This window comes from Ruditapes philippinarum, unplaced genomic scaffold (genome assembly GCF_026571515.1).
Source record: "Ruditapes philippinarum isolate M1 unplaced genomic scaffold, ASM2657151v2 ctg474_1_1_1_1, whole genome shotgun sequence".
NCBI classification, from domain to species: domain Eukaryota; kingdom Metazoa; phylum Mollusca; class Bivalvia; order Venerida; family Veneridae; genus Ruditapes; species Ruditapes philippinarum.
In genome coordinates, this window is record NW_026860999.1 from 87,378 (window position 1) to 106,083 (window position 18,706).

At 31.6% G+C, this 18,706-nt stretch overlaps 1 protein-coding gene across 2 annotated transcripts in view; it reads right to left on the minus strand.

The window, feature by feature from the left end:
- Positions 1–14,864, minus strand: part of LOC132714180 (sperm flagellar protein 2-like) — a 33,111-nt gene extending 18,247 nt beyond the window's left edge. For both annotated transcript variants that reach the window (XM_060696966.1, XM_060696965.1), the window contains exons 1-14: positions 14,712–14,864; positions 14,137–14,239; positions 8,076–8,328; positions 7,244–7,461; positions 5,510–5,603; positions 5,062–5,135; positions 3,600–3,807; positions 2,985–3,173; positions 2,451–2,638; positions 1,992–2,157; positions 1,524–1,640; positions 1,092–1,194; positions 720–808; positions 109–145 (exon numbers count right to left, since the gene is read on the minus strand). In XM_060696966.1, coding sequence (XP_060552949.1) covers positions 109–145; positions 720–808; positions 1,092–1,194; positions 1,524–1,640; positions 1,992–2,157; positions 2,451–2,638; positions 2,985–3,173; positions 3,600–3,807; positions 5,062–5,135; positions 5,510–5,603; positions 7,244–7,461; positions 8,076–8,328; positions 14,137–14,239; positions 14,712–14,769 — 1,897 coding nt within the window. In that variant the 5' untranslated portion in view covers positions 14,770–14,864. The remainder of the gene's footprint in view (positions 1–108; positions 146–719; positions 809–1,091; positions 1,195–1,523; positions 1,641–1,991; positions 2,158–2,450; positions 2,639–2,984; positions 3,174–3,599; positions 3,808–5,061; positions 5,136–5,509; positions 5,604–7,243; positions 7,462–8,075; positions 8,329–14,136; positions 14,240–14,711) is intronic.
- Between the last annotated feature and the right edge of the window lie 3,842 nt (positions 14,865–18,706).

Consider the following 18,706-nt stretch of genomic DNA (forward strand, 5'->3'; position numbering starts at 1 on the left):
AAAAAAAAAATCAGATCTATTTTTCAAAATCATAAATATCTTTTGAGACAAACAGTCATTGAAATTAGTGAGTCAATTGTAAAAAAAAAGGTAGACATATAAAATTACCTGAGGGTGGCTTCTCTACTGGTTTTTCCTCTTCTTCCTGAAAAATAAATAAATGATTCAATGCTAAACCTGATTACTTGCATTTGCTCTTCTTATTTCTTCTTTAACTTATCCCCACTAAAAAGTTTAGGCATGAAAATGGGATTTCCCTACCAGTGAACAACAACATTGAAAAGGTTCAGATAACCAATCACAATCTACAATTATAAAATCTATGATGATATGCTTAGCAATTTTTTAATGAAATATGCTACACAAATGAGCCGCGTCATGACAAAACCAACATAATGTGTTTGCGACCAGCATGGATCCAGACCAGCCTGCGCATCCGCGCAGCCTGATCAGGATCCATGCTGTTCGCTATCAGTTTCTTTTCTTGTTATAAGGTTGGTAAGCGGACAGCATGAATCTTGATCAGACTGCGTGGATGCGCAGGCTGGTCTGGATCCATGCTGGTCGCAAACGCACTATGTTGGTTTTGTCGTGACGCGGCTCAAATATTACTGCAAATAATGTAGTTACATTCTTACAATTTTTAAACTTGTCATTGAGTTAGACATGAAAATGATCTGTTAGTCAGCAATAGTGTAAGAAATGTATGAATATTTTACCTCAACAACTTCCATAATTTCTCCAGCTTTGTGAGCTTCAATAGCCTCATTAACAAGTTCATCTACATTGAGCAACTGTAGTCGATGTTCTGTAACATCAATGTTTAATTTATAATAACAACAATTATATGGGCCTAAAATACTGCTAATAAAAAGGTTTTGTTACAAACTTGGCCGAAACATTTGTTTTCTGTGCAATATTTCTTAAAAACTGACCAACACAATTTTCTTTGGAAAAATATTCCTTATTTAACTCCATAAATATTCACTTGATGATAATGAATAAGTAATTGAACTATTTCTATCATCTTAAATATCCTGTCCTTTGTTTAAACTGATCAATAAAAGCTAAAAATTCCACAACAAACTTACCAGCAGCTATACTTCTAATACAAGATGATTTTCCAGCAAATGCTTTACCAAGTACACAGGCTCGTATAGGGAAGGGAGGGAACTCTGGAGGAGGTGGAGGTGTCTGAAAATATATTTTCAAATTTCATAATCTCTAACAAAGTTAAATTAATCATATTGAACACTCTCTAAAACATAGGATATTTCTGTTGTCAAAGAAAATTTAAATAGTAATTAACAAAGATTACAGATATGAAAATATAATATTTTGTTTCCTTTACTCAATGTAATTTCTTAAAGAAATTTCCTCTATTACATGCATTTTCAATATCTATAATTTGTAAAATAAGGAGGTGGTCAATTAATTCACTCAACTGAAAAACAAATGAAAACGGTCTCTGTATAGCTGCGTACAATAAAGATAAGTCAAGATTAGAGAAATTATTGACTTACTGAAGGAGGATAGACCATGTTGAGTAACCTCTGTACCACATGACCTACAACTGGATTGTCTCTTGGTGGACCGGATATCTCACAACCTTCCGGTGGCTGCCATTCTCCTACCATGTTCTAAAATACATATAACATCCGTTAATGCATTTTTAATCATTTTTCATGTATCTTTAAAATAAGTTTTAATTATGAAACAATTTCTAAAACTGTGCAATGAACACCATAGTAAAGTTGGCTATTTAATACAGAAAAACAACAAAAGCTGGCTTGAGTACTTCTGCCTACACTGTAATAGAACTCTCAGAATGTTTCATCTACAATGACTTAGTGTATGGGATTTTATTTGGATTTATTTTAGTATCAAACCAGGCTGTTTGAAAACACCCTCCAGAATAATACATGTAGTAGGTTTGAAAGATGTTGACTGTTGTGCATTATTTCACTGTGAAGTTCACAACATAAACATACCTTATACTCTATGAAATCTCCCTCATCTAGCAGGTTCTGTCTCTCCTCCTCTAGAACTTGTGAGGCAGTTGGTTCCACTGGTTCCTCTACTTCCACCTTCTCATACAGTGGGATACCAGCCTCAAACTGGGCACGCCATTCTCTCATCAGTTTGGCAGGTACTAATCTGTAATGAACAACATGATTATTGGAGTATATTTACAAAAAGGTTTGTCAAAATGCATGTATAATCTAGTAAATAATTATCAAGTAATACTTTAAACAAGAAACATTGTCAGTTTAGAACATGGATCATACATCTGCATTTCTAGAATGTTATTACAGTATGATTAAAATGATTATAATTTTCAACTTAAGCGGGTCACTTGTTCAAACAATGTTTTGATATTTTTTGTTTATGTGTATATGCTTTAAGTTTAAAACAACAAGTCCAGCATTATTTACAGTATAAGTACATACTTGTTTGTAAGCTCCCTATATTCTGTTACTTTACAAGTAAAGTCAACAATCTGGTCAACGACTCCCTGGCACATCTCATAATGTTTACGATACTTGGCTTCAGCACGTTCAGCAGCAATCTTATCATGAAGCTCTTTATCTTTTCTTGTCTGTTCCTCATACTCTTGTTTCGACAACCTTGCCATTTCCTATATGTATACAAGGCAATGAAATGGTATTGTAAAATATTGCCATCTTAAAATACAGCAAAACAAAGTTTGAGAACTTCATCCAAATAGAATGCAATAACAGGAAAATCTCTGAAAGCAAATTCATTTGGTTATAAAACATATCTTTTAGCTTTGTAATTCAATTCAAAGAGAGTTCTTTTAATCACATAATTACCTTTATCTAATATATGCTAAAAAAAAAGAAAAAAGGAAAGTTACAACTGTAGTTGTTCAATTCTAAAACCATACAGTCAGAAGTTCTATATACTTAAATACATGTACTAGTACAATATCTGCTACTGTAATATGACTATATTAGACTAACCTGTTCCCTGTTAAGAGCCTCTTCAAAGTCTTTCAATCTTCTCTCCTCATACATCTGTTCTCGCATGATTCGGTTTTTACGTATAACCTCCTTCTCATGCCTTGTCTGTAGTAGTTGTACAGCAATTCTACGTTCCTGCTGTGACTGTCTCATCAACCGGTTCACTAACATCTCTTCTCTATGAGCTTCCTAATTAATAATATAAGAATATAGAATTAAAATTTTAAGTATTCATTTTACAGAACAGAACTACATAAATATTAACATTTTTTTATTATCAGTATCAGTTACCGTAATTCTGAATCATTAAAGTCACATATGCCAATTTGTGAATTTGAGGCTATCAAATGTGTTTTAAAGATGCAAATTTGCTTTTCTTATTTTTCTTTTTTTAAATTCACCATAAGTAATGCATTTATCATATTTTACAGAACTGTCCATAATAAAATATTTTTTTCTTTTGGTTTCATTTTTTGAAATATGGCTTTATGACACAACTATCATTGGTCACCAACAGGGTTATGGAAAGTCTCCCTCTATGCTTGCAATGAATATAACATGTAATATTTTTTTCATGAATACAAAATACTTTTCACTTAAAGTAACAGATCTTACCTCTTGGCTTTCATGAGCTTTAATCTGGTCAACAAGAACTTTTCTTCGTCTTTTTTCTCTCTCAGCTCTAGCGGAGGAATCTTCCTGTAATCGTTTCCTGATCTTACCAATGTACTCATCATTAGAGGCTGGCTTTATTAAATCTATAGACTCTAGTTGACTTTTCTCATCATCTCTACCCATTATATACTCCATACCAATACCTTCACTGTAAATATACAATAATATATCATCATCTCTACCCATGATATACTCCATACCAATACCTTCACTGTAAACATACAATAATATATCATCATCTCTACCCATTATATACACAATACCAATACCTTCACTGTAAATATACAATAATATATCATCATCTCTACCCATTATATTCTCCATACCAATACCTTCACTGTAAATATACAATAATATATCATCATCTCTAACCATTATATTCTCCATACCAATACCTTCACTGTTAATATACAATAATATATCATCATCTCTACCCATTATATTCTCCATACCAATACCTTCACTGTTAATATACAATAATATATCATCATCTCTACCCATTATATTCTCCATACCAATACCTTCACTGTAAATATACAATAAATATATCATCATCTCTACCCATTTTATACTCCATACCAATACCTTCACTGTAAATATACAATAATATATCATCATCTCTACCCATTATATTCTCCATACCAATACCTTCACTATAAATATACAATAATATATCATCATCTCTACCCATTATATACTCCATACCAATACCTTCACTGTAAATATACAATAATATATCATCATCTCTACCCATTATATACTCCATACCAATACCTTCACTGTAAATATACAATAATATATCATCATCTCTACCCATTATATACTCCATACCAATACCTTCACTGTAAATATACAATAATATATCATCATCTCTACCCATTATATTCTCTATACCAATACCTTCACTGCAAATATACAATAATATATCATCATCTCTACCCATTATATACTCCATACCAATACCTTCACTGTAAATATACAATAATATGTCATCATCTCTACCCATTATATTCTCCATACCAATACCTTCACTGTAAACATACAATAATATATCATCATCTCTACCCATTATATTCTCCATACCAATACCTTCACTGTAAATATACAATAATATATCATCATCTCTACCCATTATATTCTCCATACCAATACCTTCACTGTAAACATACAATAATATATCATCATCTCTACCCATTATATACTCCATACCAATACCTTCACTGTAAATATACAATAATATATCATCACCTCTACCCATTATATACTCCATACCAATACCTTCACTGTAAATATACAATAATATGTCATATAGAGAAAGTAACAAAATTCTGATACAATTACAACAAACTTGGACATATGTATCATATATATTATCTAGCTACAACTAATATTTGATACTCACTCATCTTCATCCTTTGTTGGTGGTAGAACCATTTTCATCTTCTCTTCAAAGTCACCAATCTCTCTAATAGTGTCCTAGAAAAAAAACAACCATACAAGTATTGAAAACATAGTGTTAAATGTCAGAAAAACTTTCACACACTTAACATGCCAATTCCAAAATCATTTAGAAAATGTATTTATAGACCACTTGATTAAAATACAAGTACACAAAGTACACATGAAATATTCTATATTTAAATAAGATTTTCTGATATAAACAATAAATTTGAAAGAAATAAGTAGTTTCACTTGTGACAATTCACTAATAATTAATACTGTTTATTTTTAATATATTGTTTTATCATTAACAAATGAAAATGTATTTGAAGAAAGTATTTCAAAACAAAACCATTTACCTGCTGTTTGGTGAAGCTTTTATAGACTTAATAAAAATATGATGAACTTACCTCAGCAACTTTCCTTCTCCTTCCTGTAGCTCTAGCTTCCATTGCTCTCAATGTCTTCTGGGGAGGAGGTTTGGGAATTTGAACTGTTGCTGCCCTGTGAACAACAAATCAACCTATACTCTGTATAAAGTTACTTTTTTATATGGACTTCTATAGGATGTTAAGGACGTTTTTGGGAGTTTTTATATAGACATAATTATAGGCAAAATTAAAACTGTTCTATAGAATTTCTCTAAACTTGGCATGTTGATAGAATATGATAACAGAAACATTATAAGCAAAAAATAAATTGTGGTCACCGCTCTAGTTTTTGATATCGTCTTTAATATAAAATTGTTAAACTAAATTTCATAAGGCAGTATATGCAAAAGTCAATTTTTTTTTCAGGCCACAAGGACCGAGACCCTTATGTTTATTTCCGGCCCGGATGATATTGTTCCGGCCCAGACATTTCAAGCATTATTTATATAATAACTTAGTTCAATGTAAAAATGATCGTCTTTAAATAAGTGTGACTATCATTAGTGTGACCATCATATAGAAACACAAGAAGATGCTGACCAATTGAAATAACTTAAGCAAGGTTCTCACTAGAATTTTCAAAGAAGTAGTCCTGGGACTCCCAAGCACAAAAATGTAGGAGTTCCAGATCACTTTGAATATGTTAAAACCATCTTTGCTGCACTTATGCAGTTGACGATTATGATGTATATGAGCAGAGTAAGGGGTTGGGGAGTTGGAGTTTGAACAGAGAAAAAGCTTATTCAGGAAAATGGTAATATGTTCCAACACTGTACCATAAAAGTAATTGAAAAGATTTGAAATATAATTTCAAAAACCCTACATCATCAGACCATTATGCTCTTTTCTTCCAGATTCACTCCACACACCCCCCCCCCCCCTCCCATAAGAAAATATTCATTGTATGTGACAAACACATACAGGTAAATACCTCCATCTCAAGTAAAGTAAACAATATCTTTAGTAATTTTAATTCCTAAACTACATTTGAAGTGTTATGACACACATTTTAACAAAACATATCTTCTTTTGGTTACGATTTTTTTAATTATAAAAAGCGGCATCGCGAACATATGTGACAATTGAAAATTTTTCCTACAGAAACATTCACAAATCTACTTGTTGTTGATTTTGATTATATTAAATTAAATATTTTTTGATTATTTTAAAATTGTTGCTCATTGGCTATTTCAACAGGCATCGTAAAACAAAATTTTCAAATTTGTAATTTACGGCAAAATTTACCGTTGTTGATGAAACTTTTTGAAGAGAGAGTTGACTGGTATTTATTTAACATGTACAAAATAAAGTTAAGGTTGGTCAATATCTTCTTTAATAAATTCTTTGCATCACGGGGAACTTGTTATCAATATTTTTAACTTTTTGAAATTTTATTCGGACATGAGGACTGACGGAAAGGAAATTTATCTCGGACCGCATGATTTTAATTCAGCCAGGACCGAGGACCGACGGACTTTCGCACAGACTGTAAGGAGATTGAGCATATGTACCAATCCTCTATTTGAGATTATACCAAGCAAGGAAACAGGCTTCTGATATGTGAAGGCTAAATATAACAAAACTAATATTCTTAAATTTTATAGTCAAATAATGTACAGGATTTAGTTGACGATACAGTTTCTAAAATTGATCTTATTCAAAGGCAGTTTTCAAAATAAGGCTTTACTGTATACAGTGATATAATAAACTTACTGTATTCTAGCCACCATTTCACTTTGCTTTAATTTCATAGCTCTAGATCGTTCCAGTAAGAGTTTCCTCTCTTTCTGTTGTTGTTCTCTTATTCTCTCCTGTTCGAGAAATCTCTCTTTAAATGCCACTTTTTCCATCTCAATCTGTTTCTCATGAAATCTTGTAAAAACATCTTGTAGTTCAAGGTCACTTTGACGTGGTGTGACATGTTTCAATCGCTGTAAATTGATGTAAAATTAGTTAAAACAATTATCAATAATACCTGTATATCATTTATAACAGTATTTTGTTAGCATTTATCTATGTAAAATTCTTTACATATCATAGATTATGTATTCTAGACTTAATTAAAAGCAGTTTAAAGTAAATGTTATCCATCCATTCTGATACTAACATGTCTGTACAAATTTAGAATATTGTTAATGATGATATAAGAAGTGATGCATGATTTTAAATTTGATTTAAAGTAATCAAAGAATACAAAACATGTCATCTCTGCTTATTTGTGGAAATTATTTACAACCTGTCCCATTTCTACACTAAACCTTTTTAGGATGAAAATATCATCAAAAAAATCTTAATGGGATAAATATGTATTTCTGTGTTAATAAAATACAACTTAATTAAAAATGTAAGTTTAATATCTTTGCCATATTTTTGCATAATGCGTTCGCTTACAAACCCTATTACAAGTAGAGAAACTGATAGCGAACAGCATGAATCCTGATCAGACTGTGCGAAGGCGCAGGCTGGTCTGGATCTATGCTGGTCGCAAACGCATTATGTTGGTTTTATCGTGACGCGGCTCATATATCTTACAATAATTTCTTACATCTTTGTAAATTCCAGATTCAACAACCCCTAATTTAGCAGGAGCAGCAGGCCTCATTGTTTCTATAGCAACACCAGTGAGGTTTGACTTCTTCTTATTATTGAGGGCAATATAGAGTTGATACATAAGTCGTGTGGCCACACCATGTGTTTCTGTCATGATGGATCTTGCAAGATTTGTATCAAATGGGATGCTGAGCAAATGCAGAGTGGGCTCAATCCTTGTAAAGTTGTTGAGCTTTGAATCTGCAGTTCTGTAAAACAAAATAATATATTATAAGCCCATTATTCATTACCCCCCAAAAAACAATTATTACTTAACAATTGGTATGTTGTTGCAGTTTGTTATTAACCTACTTCTAACCTACTACTAAGTACTTGTAACATACATGTACTTCCTTATGTCTTAGTAATATTGATAAACAGACCAGACAATCAAGGATCAATTTATAGTCACTGAGGCTTGCAAAATAACTAGATTCTTAATAATCTGTATCTTTATGCATGAGAAAATAAACAATGCTTTAATTACTGGTATGTCTAAATACGGAATATGAATTCATATTCGCGAATATAAACAGGAGTACCAAATGTGAATATTATTTTGAATATGAATATTATTTTCATAGAATCAGCTCTAATGGGATTTATTTCGTCAACAGAGGTCTATTATTTACTTGTATAATATGTAATCTAATGAAAGAAAATAAATTTCTGACATTTTGGTTGTAAATTAATTACTGTGACCAGAAAAGTACCCGAATATGAATGAGAATGGCAAAATACATGTTGTAGCTCACAAAAGTATAGAAATAGATATTTCAAAATATAACTTGCATTAATGATGGTTAATATTTGCTGGGTAAAATTCAACATAAGATTTGTTTTATATAATTTAGCCACCATGGCCAAAATACCGTATGAATACAAAAGTTTTTTTCTTTATTTGTAACCTTTTATACATGTATATATAAAAAAATAGCTCTATTGTGTATTGTTAATATTTTGGTCACTATTAAAAGCCTGAAAAGAAACCTTGTTTAACATAGATGACAGATTAAATTTGCTAAGTAATTGAGTGACTTGCTATCCTGTAAACATTTATTTCATATTCGTGAATAAGAACGAAGATACCAAATATGAATATTAAATAGATATCAATGAACTTTGTCTGAAATAGTTTCATAAACATGGACTATTATTATTTACTTGCATTGTCATTGAATGGAATTATACATGTATATTAAACTAGAAATGTGTCATCATGCCACGGATGCCCCCGCATGCAGCCAAAATTTCAGATGTTATAATATTTAGTTCCAAATTTGTTTGCACAAATTATTTTTTTCATTTTAAGTTCAAAGCCCTTAAAACTTTTCAATGTTAACACAAACCATTTTCATACAATGTTCAAGGCACTGAAATTATTCAGTCTAAACCTTTTGAAAATAGCATATTTCATATTTGTAGCCAAAATAATGGCTACATACATTTCAGTGCTGAAACTGAAAGTTCAAAATTTTTCCAACATTCAAGAAAGATAAGTTTGTCCAAAATCATTGAACCACGACCAAATTCAAACTTAAACTGCTTATTCCTAAGATGTATCTATATTATTTTCAAAGTGAAAGGGACATAACTCTGCCAAAAAATCATCGAACCATGACCAAATTCAAACTTGACCTGCCCATTCCTTTGACATATCCATATGTCAAATTTGAGTTGTTGGGTAGATAATGAACAGAAACTGTAAATTTCATATTATTTTCAAAGTGAAAGGGGCATTACTCTGCCAAAAATCATTGAACCATGACCAAATTCCAACTTGGCCTGGGCATTCCAAAAACATATCCATATGTCAAATTTGAGTTGAATGTGTTGTACCGTTGGGGAGATAATAAACAGAAACTGAAAATTTCATATTATTTTCAAAGTGAAAGGGGCATAACTCTGCCAAAAATCATTGAACCATGAACCATGACCAACTTTGAACTTGACCTGCGAATTCCTGTGACGTATCCATATGTGAAGTTTGAGTTGAATGTGTTGTACCATTGGGGAGATAATGATCGGAAACTGAAAATTTCATATTATTTTCAAAGTGAAAGGGGCATAACTCTGCCAAAAATAATTGAACCATGACCAAATTCGAACTTGACCTGTATTTTCTCACGACATATCCATATGTCAAATTTGAGTTGAATGTGTTGTACCGTTAGGGAGATAATGAACGGAAACTGAAAATTTCATATTATTTTCAAAGTAAAAGGGGCATAACTCTGCCAAAAATCATTGAACCATGACCAAATTCCAACTTGACCTGTATTTTGTCATGACATATCCATATGTCAAATTTGAGTTGAATGTGTGCAACCGTTACTAAGATAATGAACGGAAACTGATGATGACGGAATGACAGATGGGGGCATAAAAAAAACAATGCCAGGGTCTCCACGATACCTGTGTACATATTTTATACAAGGTGTTTTTCAGATTAAATTTTATTGTCTTATAAAATAGAAGGAATAAACAATTTCATTAACATTTAATCCTGTTAAAAATACATTACAGAGTTCTGTCACTCTGAAATTCTCGCTCACTAGACAGCCATTCTCCTATAATTGAAGCACTTTTTAATAATTCCTGTCTCCACTTTTAAAATCGTAGTAAAATATACAGACGAGCTTAATCCTTTGTGACAAACATTTTAATAAGTACACTGGGATGTTCTCAGCAGCTTAACTTAAATTTTGTAGCGTGGATGCTCCTCGTTTTTCATTTGTGTTAAACTGAAAAGCTATAGTAACTGCAAAAAAGCGCTGTCGCTTGACCAATTAAAGTTTAAGATTGGTGAAAAAAACAATCCATTTCTATGTTTTCCAACAAGTTTTTGCCTAAAATCAATACAGTATTGATAATAGATTAAGAATTACACAGAGACCCTTATTTTCCATAATTTTCTTTAAATGCTGCCGTCGCCGAAATGCAACTATGGTACCGTAACGATTTTAAACTGGAATGTTACGATCTTGAGATGCGTTATATTCTTTAAAATTTGTACTCAAAACAATATCAAAAGACTATATTTGGGATAAAATTGATAAATTAGACTCCTGCGATGATACATTTTAACACAAACCGTTTTATTGTAAATAATTCAAATGTCGCGTTTAAAATGCTATGCCTCCGTAACGGGCGTATACTTTTAAATATACATTATACCAATCAAATAAAAATTTTAAAATATTGTTTTGTATTTCTTTAAATGAAAAAAACCAAAATGAGATGTCGTTTGCACAAAAATGTGATAATTCTGACCCGTAGAAGTCGAATTTCACTATGTTTCCATAACGACTATTTTCCGTAACAAAACGATCATCCGAATTTCGGTACAGTATACGGTTCAATTGACGGTGTGACTTTTTTGCCTATCACCGCTCCCAATGATACGTCACTAAGAGGTATGCATGCAACATCTTAATTGACTTTTATGATACAATTAGGCAACTGGAGGTAATTGGCAATTACTGTACTTTATTTTGACAACCACTGTTTTTGATTTGATAACGATGTTTTCACAATTATGTTACTTACACGAGAAATTTTACTGATAAAAATCGATTGCAAGCTTTATTTTCAGCAAACCACAGAGTCAAAAGTAGCAAGTTGATGCTGTTTATATTTTTTTTTACCTGTTTGAAACATTTGTTACGGAACATAGTTAATTATTTTGAGATCATAATCTGATGTCATATATGTACTTTATCCATAGTTATTTAACAATTTGAAATGAACGATTGGTTTCAAACATGGAACACATATTTCGATGAAAAAGAAGTGCACAGATTATCAAATAGTCAAAGGCAATTTGTTACGGAAGCATAGTCTTCTATCATCTTTTTTCAGCACCATAATACATATATTCAGTTTGTTTATAAAAACTGTTCCAGTGTGTTTTTTCATTATAAAGATATATGAAAATGGTGTCCAATATTAACTGGAAGTCTAACATGATTTGTATTGTGTTGTAAGGTTGCAGTTTTCCGTTACGGAACATATCAAATTTGTTACGGAACATAGAATTCATAAATGCTATGTTTGAATATGATTTTTTATGTTTTTTTACTATTTATAAAATACCAAAATTGTATCATTATGTCACTTACATTATCTAAAAGTTTTAGAATTACAATTATCATGAAAAAAGTAATATTAATAATGATATTAATGTAATAATGATAAAATTGATGATTATTATGTAATTGTTATATTAATAATAATCATGATAAAAATAATTATTTTAATGATATTAATATGTTAAATCAAGGTTGATAAATTTATAATATGCAACGATTTTCTATTTTAGAATGGTGCTTTAAAAAACAGAAATACAGGAGACAAAGCAGAGAGGAGAAAACAACAAATCATTTAAAAGAGAAAGAAAGCAGAAAAAAGTATGTTCCCATTCAAAAAAGAAAAATCACTGGTGAAGAAAATGTTGAGGAAACTACATGAAACGTTATAACATTACAACAAATTTGTGTAAATTAGGCAGAAATAAAGCAAATAAAAGTAAAAAAAAAGAATTCTTGTTCATTTTCAGTGAAAAACATAATATTTTATTTTCCATAACATATGTTCCGTAACATATATCTTTTCCTGCACTACTCACTAAATTAAACTGTTGATGTTATTTTTAATTGATACAGTGTTTTATGATTGATGTTGTTTGTGAAGATACCACATTTAAATTGTTTAAGTAATTTCAAAGAGTGAAAATATTGAGTTATAAATCCTATGTTTTATAATTTTCACCTATGTTCCGTAACAGATCATAAGGTCTGTTTGATGATCATTTGTGAGGCGAAGTTTTTTTGGTAACGTTACACCGATTAAAAGTTATGCTTGATTTGTTTTCTGCATCTATTTTAGATATAATTCGATAACTTTTATGACAGTATTTGTTTGTGCATTGTATCGAAACAATGTCAATCTTACGTTACGAAAATATTGGCTTATATAAGCTTTTCAAATACGAAGTATACAAGTTTCAAAATAAGATATGGCATAACATATTTTTGCTAAAGGTAACCATTGGTCTTCAACTTTACAATGCATATTCTTTTGGATTGTTTAATTTAAAATGTTAGTAAAACAATACCTCCAAAGTCATTCCTATGGTATATATATGTTCCGTAACAGTGTAATTCAGTAACTAACTTCAAAAGCTTTCAGTATACAAACGGAGCGAATGGTGTGTGTTAAACTTCCACACAATCTGTCCAAGGTATTGAACAATAAAAGCAAATCATAGAAAACGTTGTTTATGAAAGTCAGATTTTTCATTTTTTGTGAACCAAAAGTGCTTCAATTATGGGAGAATGGCTGTAGAATGTAAACAATGGTCAACCATTTTGTATGACGTAGTTAAACAGACTTCATGCTACCGGTGCAATGGTAAAATGTTATTTATATGGAAGGCCATTTCAGTTTTAATTGCAAAAATATCATTTTAGCATTCTTGTATTCATATCTGAAAAAAAACAAAACTTTAAAACAATATAAAAACATGTGTTTCAATAATTTACTGTTCATCTTTTATTACTTCCAAGGGATCTCTGTTTTAGAATCTTTTACTCCCAATTACAGGTGTATATTATACCATGTGGCCGAATTCAAAAATTTCCTTCACTTATATAAGTGTTGTTGTGATTTTCTGGTTCTTTTATATCTTTGAATCTATTTTATTTCTATATGATGAAGATTAAATATCAATATGGCACTAAATTGCACAGACTCCCTTAAAAGAGTGAATGAAACTGACTTTTCAATTTTCTTAAACTATTTTATATGCACTAATGGCTTTCCATAGATAACTCCCCCCCCCCCCCAAATGATGTCAAAAGGTCAAGTGACATATAATGCAGGTATGAATGACATCAGCACCTGTCATTTTTTTTTTTTTTTTTTTTTTTTTGGAAAAGAAAAGTGTTTTGTTGAGAGACCTTTACATCAGCATACATGTGACATGTTTCCATAATCAAGGGAATGTAGATTCTTACTTGCTCTGTGAAAATTTATCGAAGTCATCTTGGAGCTGATACTTATGAAGTACTTCTCCAATTAGATACCCTGAGGCAAAATCTCTCTCAAATGAAGTTGATTCTAAAACAAAAAGACATTAAAAGTTACAAATGTAAATTCTGGCTGCAGTAATGTTGTAACAGAATATGACACATTTTAAATATTTAAAACAATCAATTATACTGATGGCTTTAATAATGAAAACATTTATAATTCATTCATTTCTATTTGATTAAATATCAAATATAGATCTGCATGGTCATGAAAAAATATCAATCATCGATAACATGATTTGACTTTGAAAAACAATGGTTTTTATTTCAGAAATAAAATTATTCTTATTTTAATATATCTATAATACAAATAGACATATGCTAAGTTCAACAACTAATTTTTTAAACAACAATTATCGTTTGCTTTACCTTATAACAAACTGTTATAACGAATGAATTTGAGGACGAACTATCTTTAATAGAGCTGTTCCAAACTTTGCATTCTTGTAACAAAAATACAAAACCATAGAAAAATGTTATAACATATCAATTTATCAAACCTGCTACTTGTGATATTTTCAGCTCATCATTGAGCCATCTACATAGAATGTCCGTCATTTTCCTTTTATTTTTTGCTGTATTTTCGTCCTCACGATTTCATTATTATCCTAGCAACGGCAGGTGCGCGCCATTGTAACGTATATAAAATATAGTATCCGGTATTGAAAATTGTACGGTATTTATTATCTCGTTGCGCCCTATTTATTAAACTGTAACTTGATTAACGTCTTTAATTAGCGCAAATGTACATGAACTGTTTCAATTAAATAGTTTATGTGATTCTGATTCATTTAATTCAGAGCGGTTTAGGTAACAGTATGATAATAGCCCGGGGTTCTATGATATCATGGTACTTAACGTTTATCAGAAAATATTTAAATATAAATATCATAAATGAATGAGATTTTTATTCCATCTTATGATTGAACCTTTTCCAGAACTGTTTGTCAAAAAATTATTTCAAAAGAACCAATAAAAATGACATTTTTTAGAATATTTTCAATGTCTGCCATTTTGGGTAATTTCAGAGGAGGTTACTACGGTATCAAGGTAATCCCAAAAAAAGCAAGTATGGAAAGATAGATGGGTCAAAACTTTCAAGTTAAGTTGTGAAAAACTTCCAACAGTTAACTTGCTATGAAATTAAAACTATATGAACAGACTATATGTCAGTATATGTGTTTATAACATATTTTAATTGACTGTGTAAAAACCATTAAGGAAAATGGTAGTCAAATATGAAGGTTTTATAAAATAGTTTTCTTGCCACAAATACATTCATTATTCACCAAATTAAATTTATTGGCAGATGAAAATGAATCTAGTGTGCAAGTTTTACAAATATTAGCATCATCGTGAGTTGCTTTTACTAGCAGTCACAGAAAATTTAAATACCTTAATTGATATAGAACCCTTGATATCATAGGAACCGAGTATACTACTTAAATAATGTTATTGTGTGAATCGAACACAAAAATATTGTTGCTGTACCAGTTTATCACTAACACTTGTTACTTGTAGGTTTTTGAGGCTAGTAAAATACGAAAAGAGAAACTTAAAAGGCAAATTATGACTTAGAAATGATTTTGTTTCTCTCCATATTTAGAAAGGCAAACATAAGTATTATAACGTCTAAACCTTGTGCTACATAAAGAATTTAAATTAGCGCTGAATGTAAAATTATATTTGTCTTTAAACTAGCAAAATGTTACATGTAGCTACTGTAGTCCAACTAATTAGACTCGTCAAAGAGACATCGAGTTAATTTTGGACGGGCACTGTCTTTTTCCAATAGTCCAACTAATTAGACTTGTCAAAGAGGACGTCTCATGGTTTCATGGTCTCATATTTGCGTCTACTACGATCATGCTGAAAATTTCAGTTAATAAAATTTAGAGACATAATATTACATTCCATTTATTGAACTTCATAAGAAAGACAGATTTAATAAGCATGCCAAATAAAACCTGAAAGTGCGTTATAAAATTATTCTTGGCAGCCTTATTGCATTGATGTGACACAACCTTTTCAGCTCACCTATCACAGTGACGTGGTGAGCTATTGTGATCGCTTTTTGTCCAAACTTTATCTTTAAAAGACAACTCCTCATAAACTGCTTAGTCAATTTCATCCAAACTTCACAGGAATGTTCCTTTGGTGGTCACCTTTAAATTCTAAATATATAAAGACTGCCCCACTCTTTTTATAAATTGAAAGTTACAGATACATTCCGACGGATAATTACACACACAAAAGCAAAGAAACATCAATATTTTAATATTATTATTTCATTAAAGCGCGGTCCGCCTCGTCTCGAGTCACGGTCTGCCCTGTCCCAAAATACGGTCCGCCCCGTCCAAACACACGGTCCGCCCTGGTACGGTCCGCCCTGTCTCACGGTCCGCCCTGTCCGTAATTCGTCAAAGAGACACCACGGGCACTGTCTTTTTCCAATAGTCCAACTAATGGCTATAAATGATGACTATAAAAGATGAAAATAAATTATGACCATAAATTTTCAGATCTTTACTAATCCTTAACATGTAAAACCCCAGTCACACTAGAGCTTACGATTATTTGCAACCACCGGCGACTTGTAAAACCGACGATCATCAGCGATTGTCTGCGACCGAAACCATTTTTGCACAGATAATTTTACTTTTGCGAGTATCGAAAGACAAGTCATCATTGACAATCGCACGACAGGTCATAAGTAAACGTACGATGGTCTCAAGATTGCCTGGGATTACTTACGACTACCCGTGACATAACATGCGATCACCTACAACTTGTCGTACGACCATCACACGATTACTAAAGACTACTTAAGATTATCAGTGACTAGTGGAAATTTGAAAAGACTGTCGGAAGATTGTCGCACTTCCGAACGACCATCGTGCGACAGCCTTAAGACCTTATAAGATCACTAGCGACCTGTTTGATCGCAAGGAGGTTTTTGTGCAAGCTCAAAAACCTCTCTACGATTGAAATTGGTCGTGGGACCTAAATAAGATAATCTGCGACTGTCTAAGATCATCGATGACCGTCGTAAGACGTTTTAAAGATTGTCCGCGACCAGAGGTCACTGGTGATCGTGAACTGGTCTTCACTGGTCGTAAGCTCTAATGAGACTGGGGCTTAAGATACTTAACACACTTTTGCCCGTCGGTCTTTTTCTAATGAATACTTAACTGGGGTAACAATGAAAAACTGAACTTGGTTTTCCCGCTAGGAAATCGCCTGCAAAACGTAAATATCAGTTTTCAGTTTTGATAACGGCAATGAAATGTGCAAATGGTATATAAATATATTTTTGCTTACTTTTTTTTGCAACTGGTTTAGTAAATCAAGCCTGCTGTAAGAACACGTTGATGAATGATGTCAAAAGTTTGCAACAATTACATTAAATACACTTGTCAAAACCATGCTATGTATTTATTGATTGTACTTTGAAAACAGGAACATTTTTGCCGTTGAAAATCGTGAAAATCTTTCGTTGCGCCGGTTGGCAAAATAACGATATTTAAAAAAATAAAATAAAAAAGATAGTAATGACGAATTTTCGTAAATTTTGCTATGTGATCAGATTTTTTGTCAGATAATACATATTTTTTTCAAAAATACAAATAGTGCATTATATTTTCCTTATAAGTTTGGAAATACCACCTTGAATGCAAAAAATTAACCAAAGTTTGACGAGGACGGCGATGCCAACACAGACAACAGGGTCAATACAGTACCTCTTTCTATTCTCCGAAAAGGCGAACTTAAAAAAAGGAATCAAGTGATTACATTATTAATGTTTGATGCAATGCTGCAGGCACATTTTATTCAATGCAATTTATGATCATTTATTTTCAATGCATCCTCTACCATAAAGTTCAGTAAGTCGTGAAGACACCATGACGTCATCGCATACGAAGCAGCTCCATTTAACGTATTTCCAAACAGAGGCAGAACGTACTTTTATGTATTCCTCAGTTGTTAGCCTGCTTGCCTTTATAAATCCTTTTTTGGACAAATAAGATAGAATTCCTTTCGCTGATAAACCTATAAAACGACTTTGAAGATTAAAATTACTCGTTAACTGATCAACGGTCATTTCAGACCTCTGCGCATATGCTTCTAGCATTTCCTCGCTGAGACCAAACTGGGTTTTGTAGAATGTGGTTTCTTCAATCAGAATTCCAATATCAACGGCATTATCCATAAAAGGCACAGGTTACATCTGACATCAACGATGAAGCATGAATCCTCTCGGATAAGATTTCTTTTTTTTTCCAAAGAATCATATCTTTTGTTAAACGAGTCATTGATAATGTAAGTGCCTCTTTTTCTTCCCGGAAGCATCGGTTACCAATTGATCCATTAAGAGCTCGAAGTCATATTTTTCTGGTTCGTGTAAATCAATAAGATATACATCGATTTTTCCTTCCAAATTAAGTTTATTTAAGTTATATTCGCAGTTCTGTCTGATGTCATTTAACACCTTCGA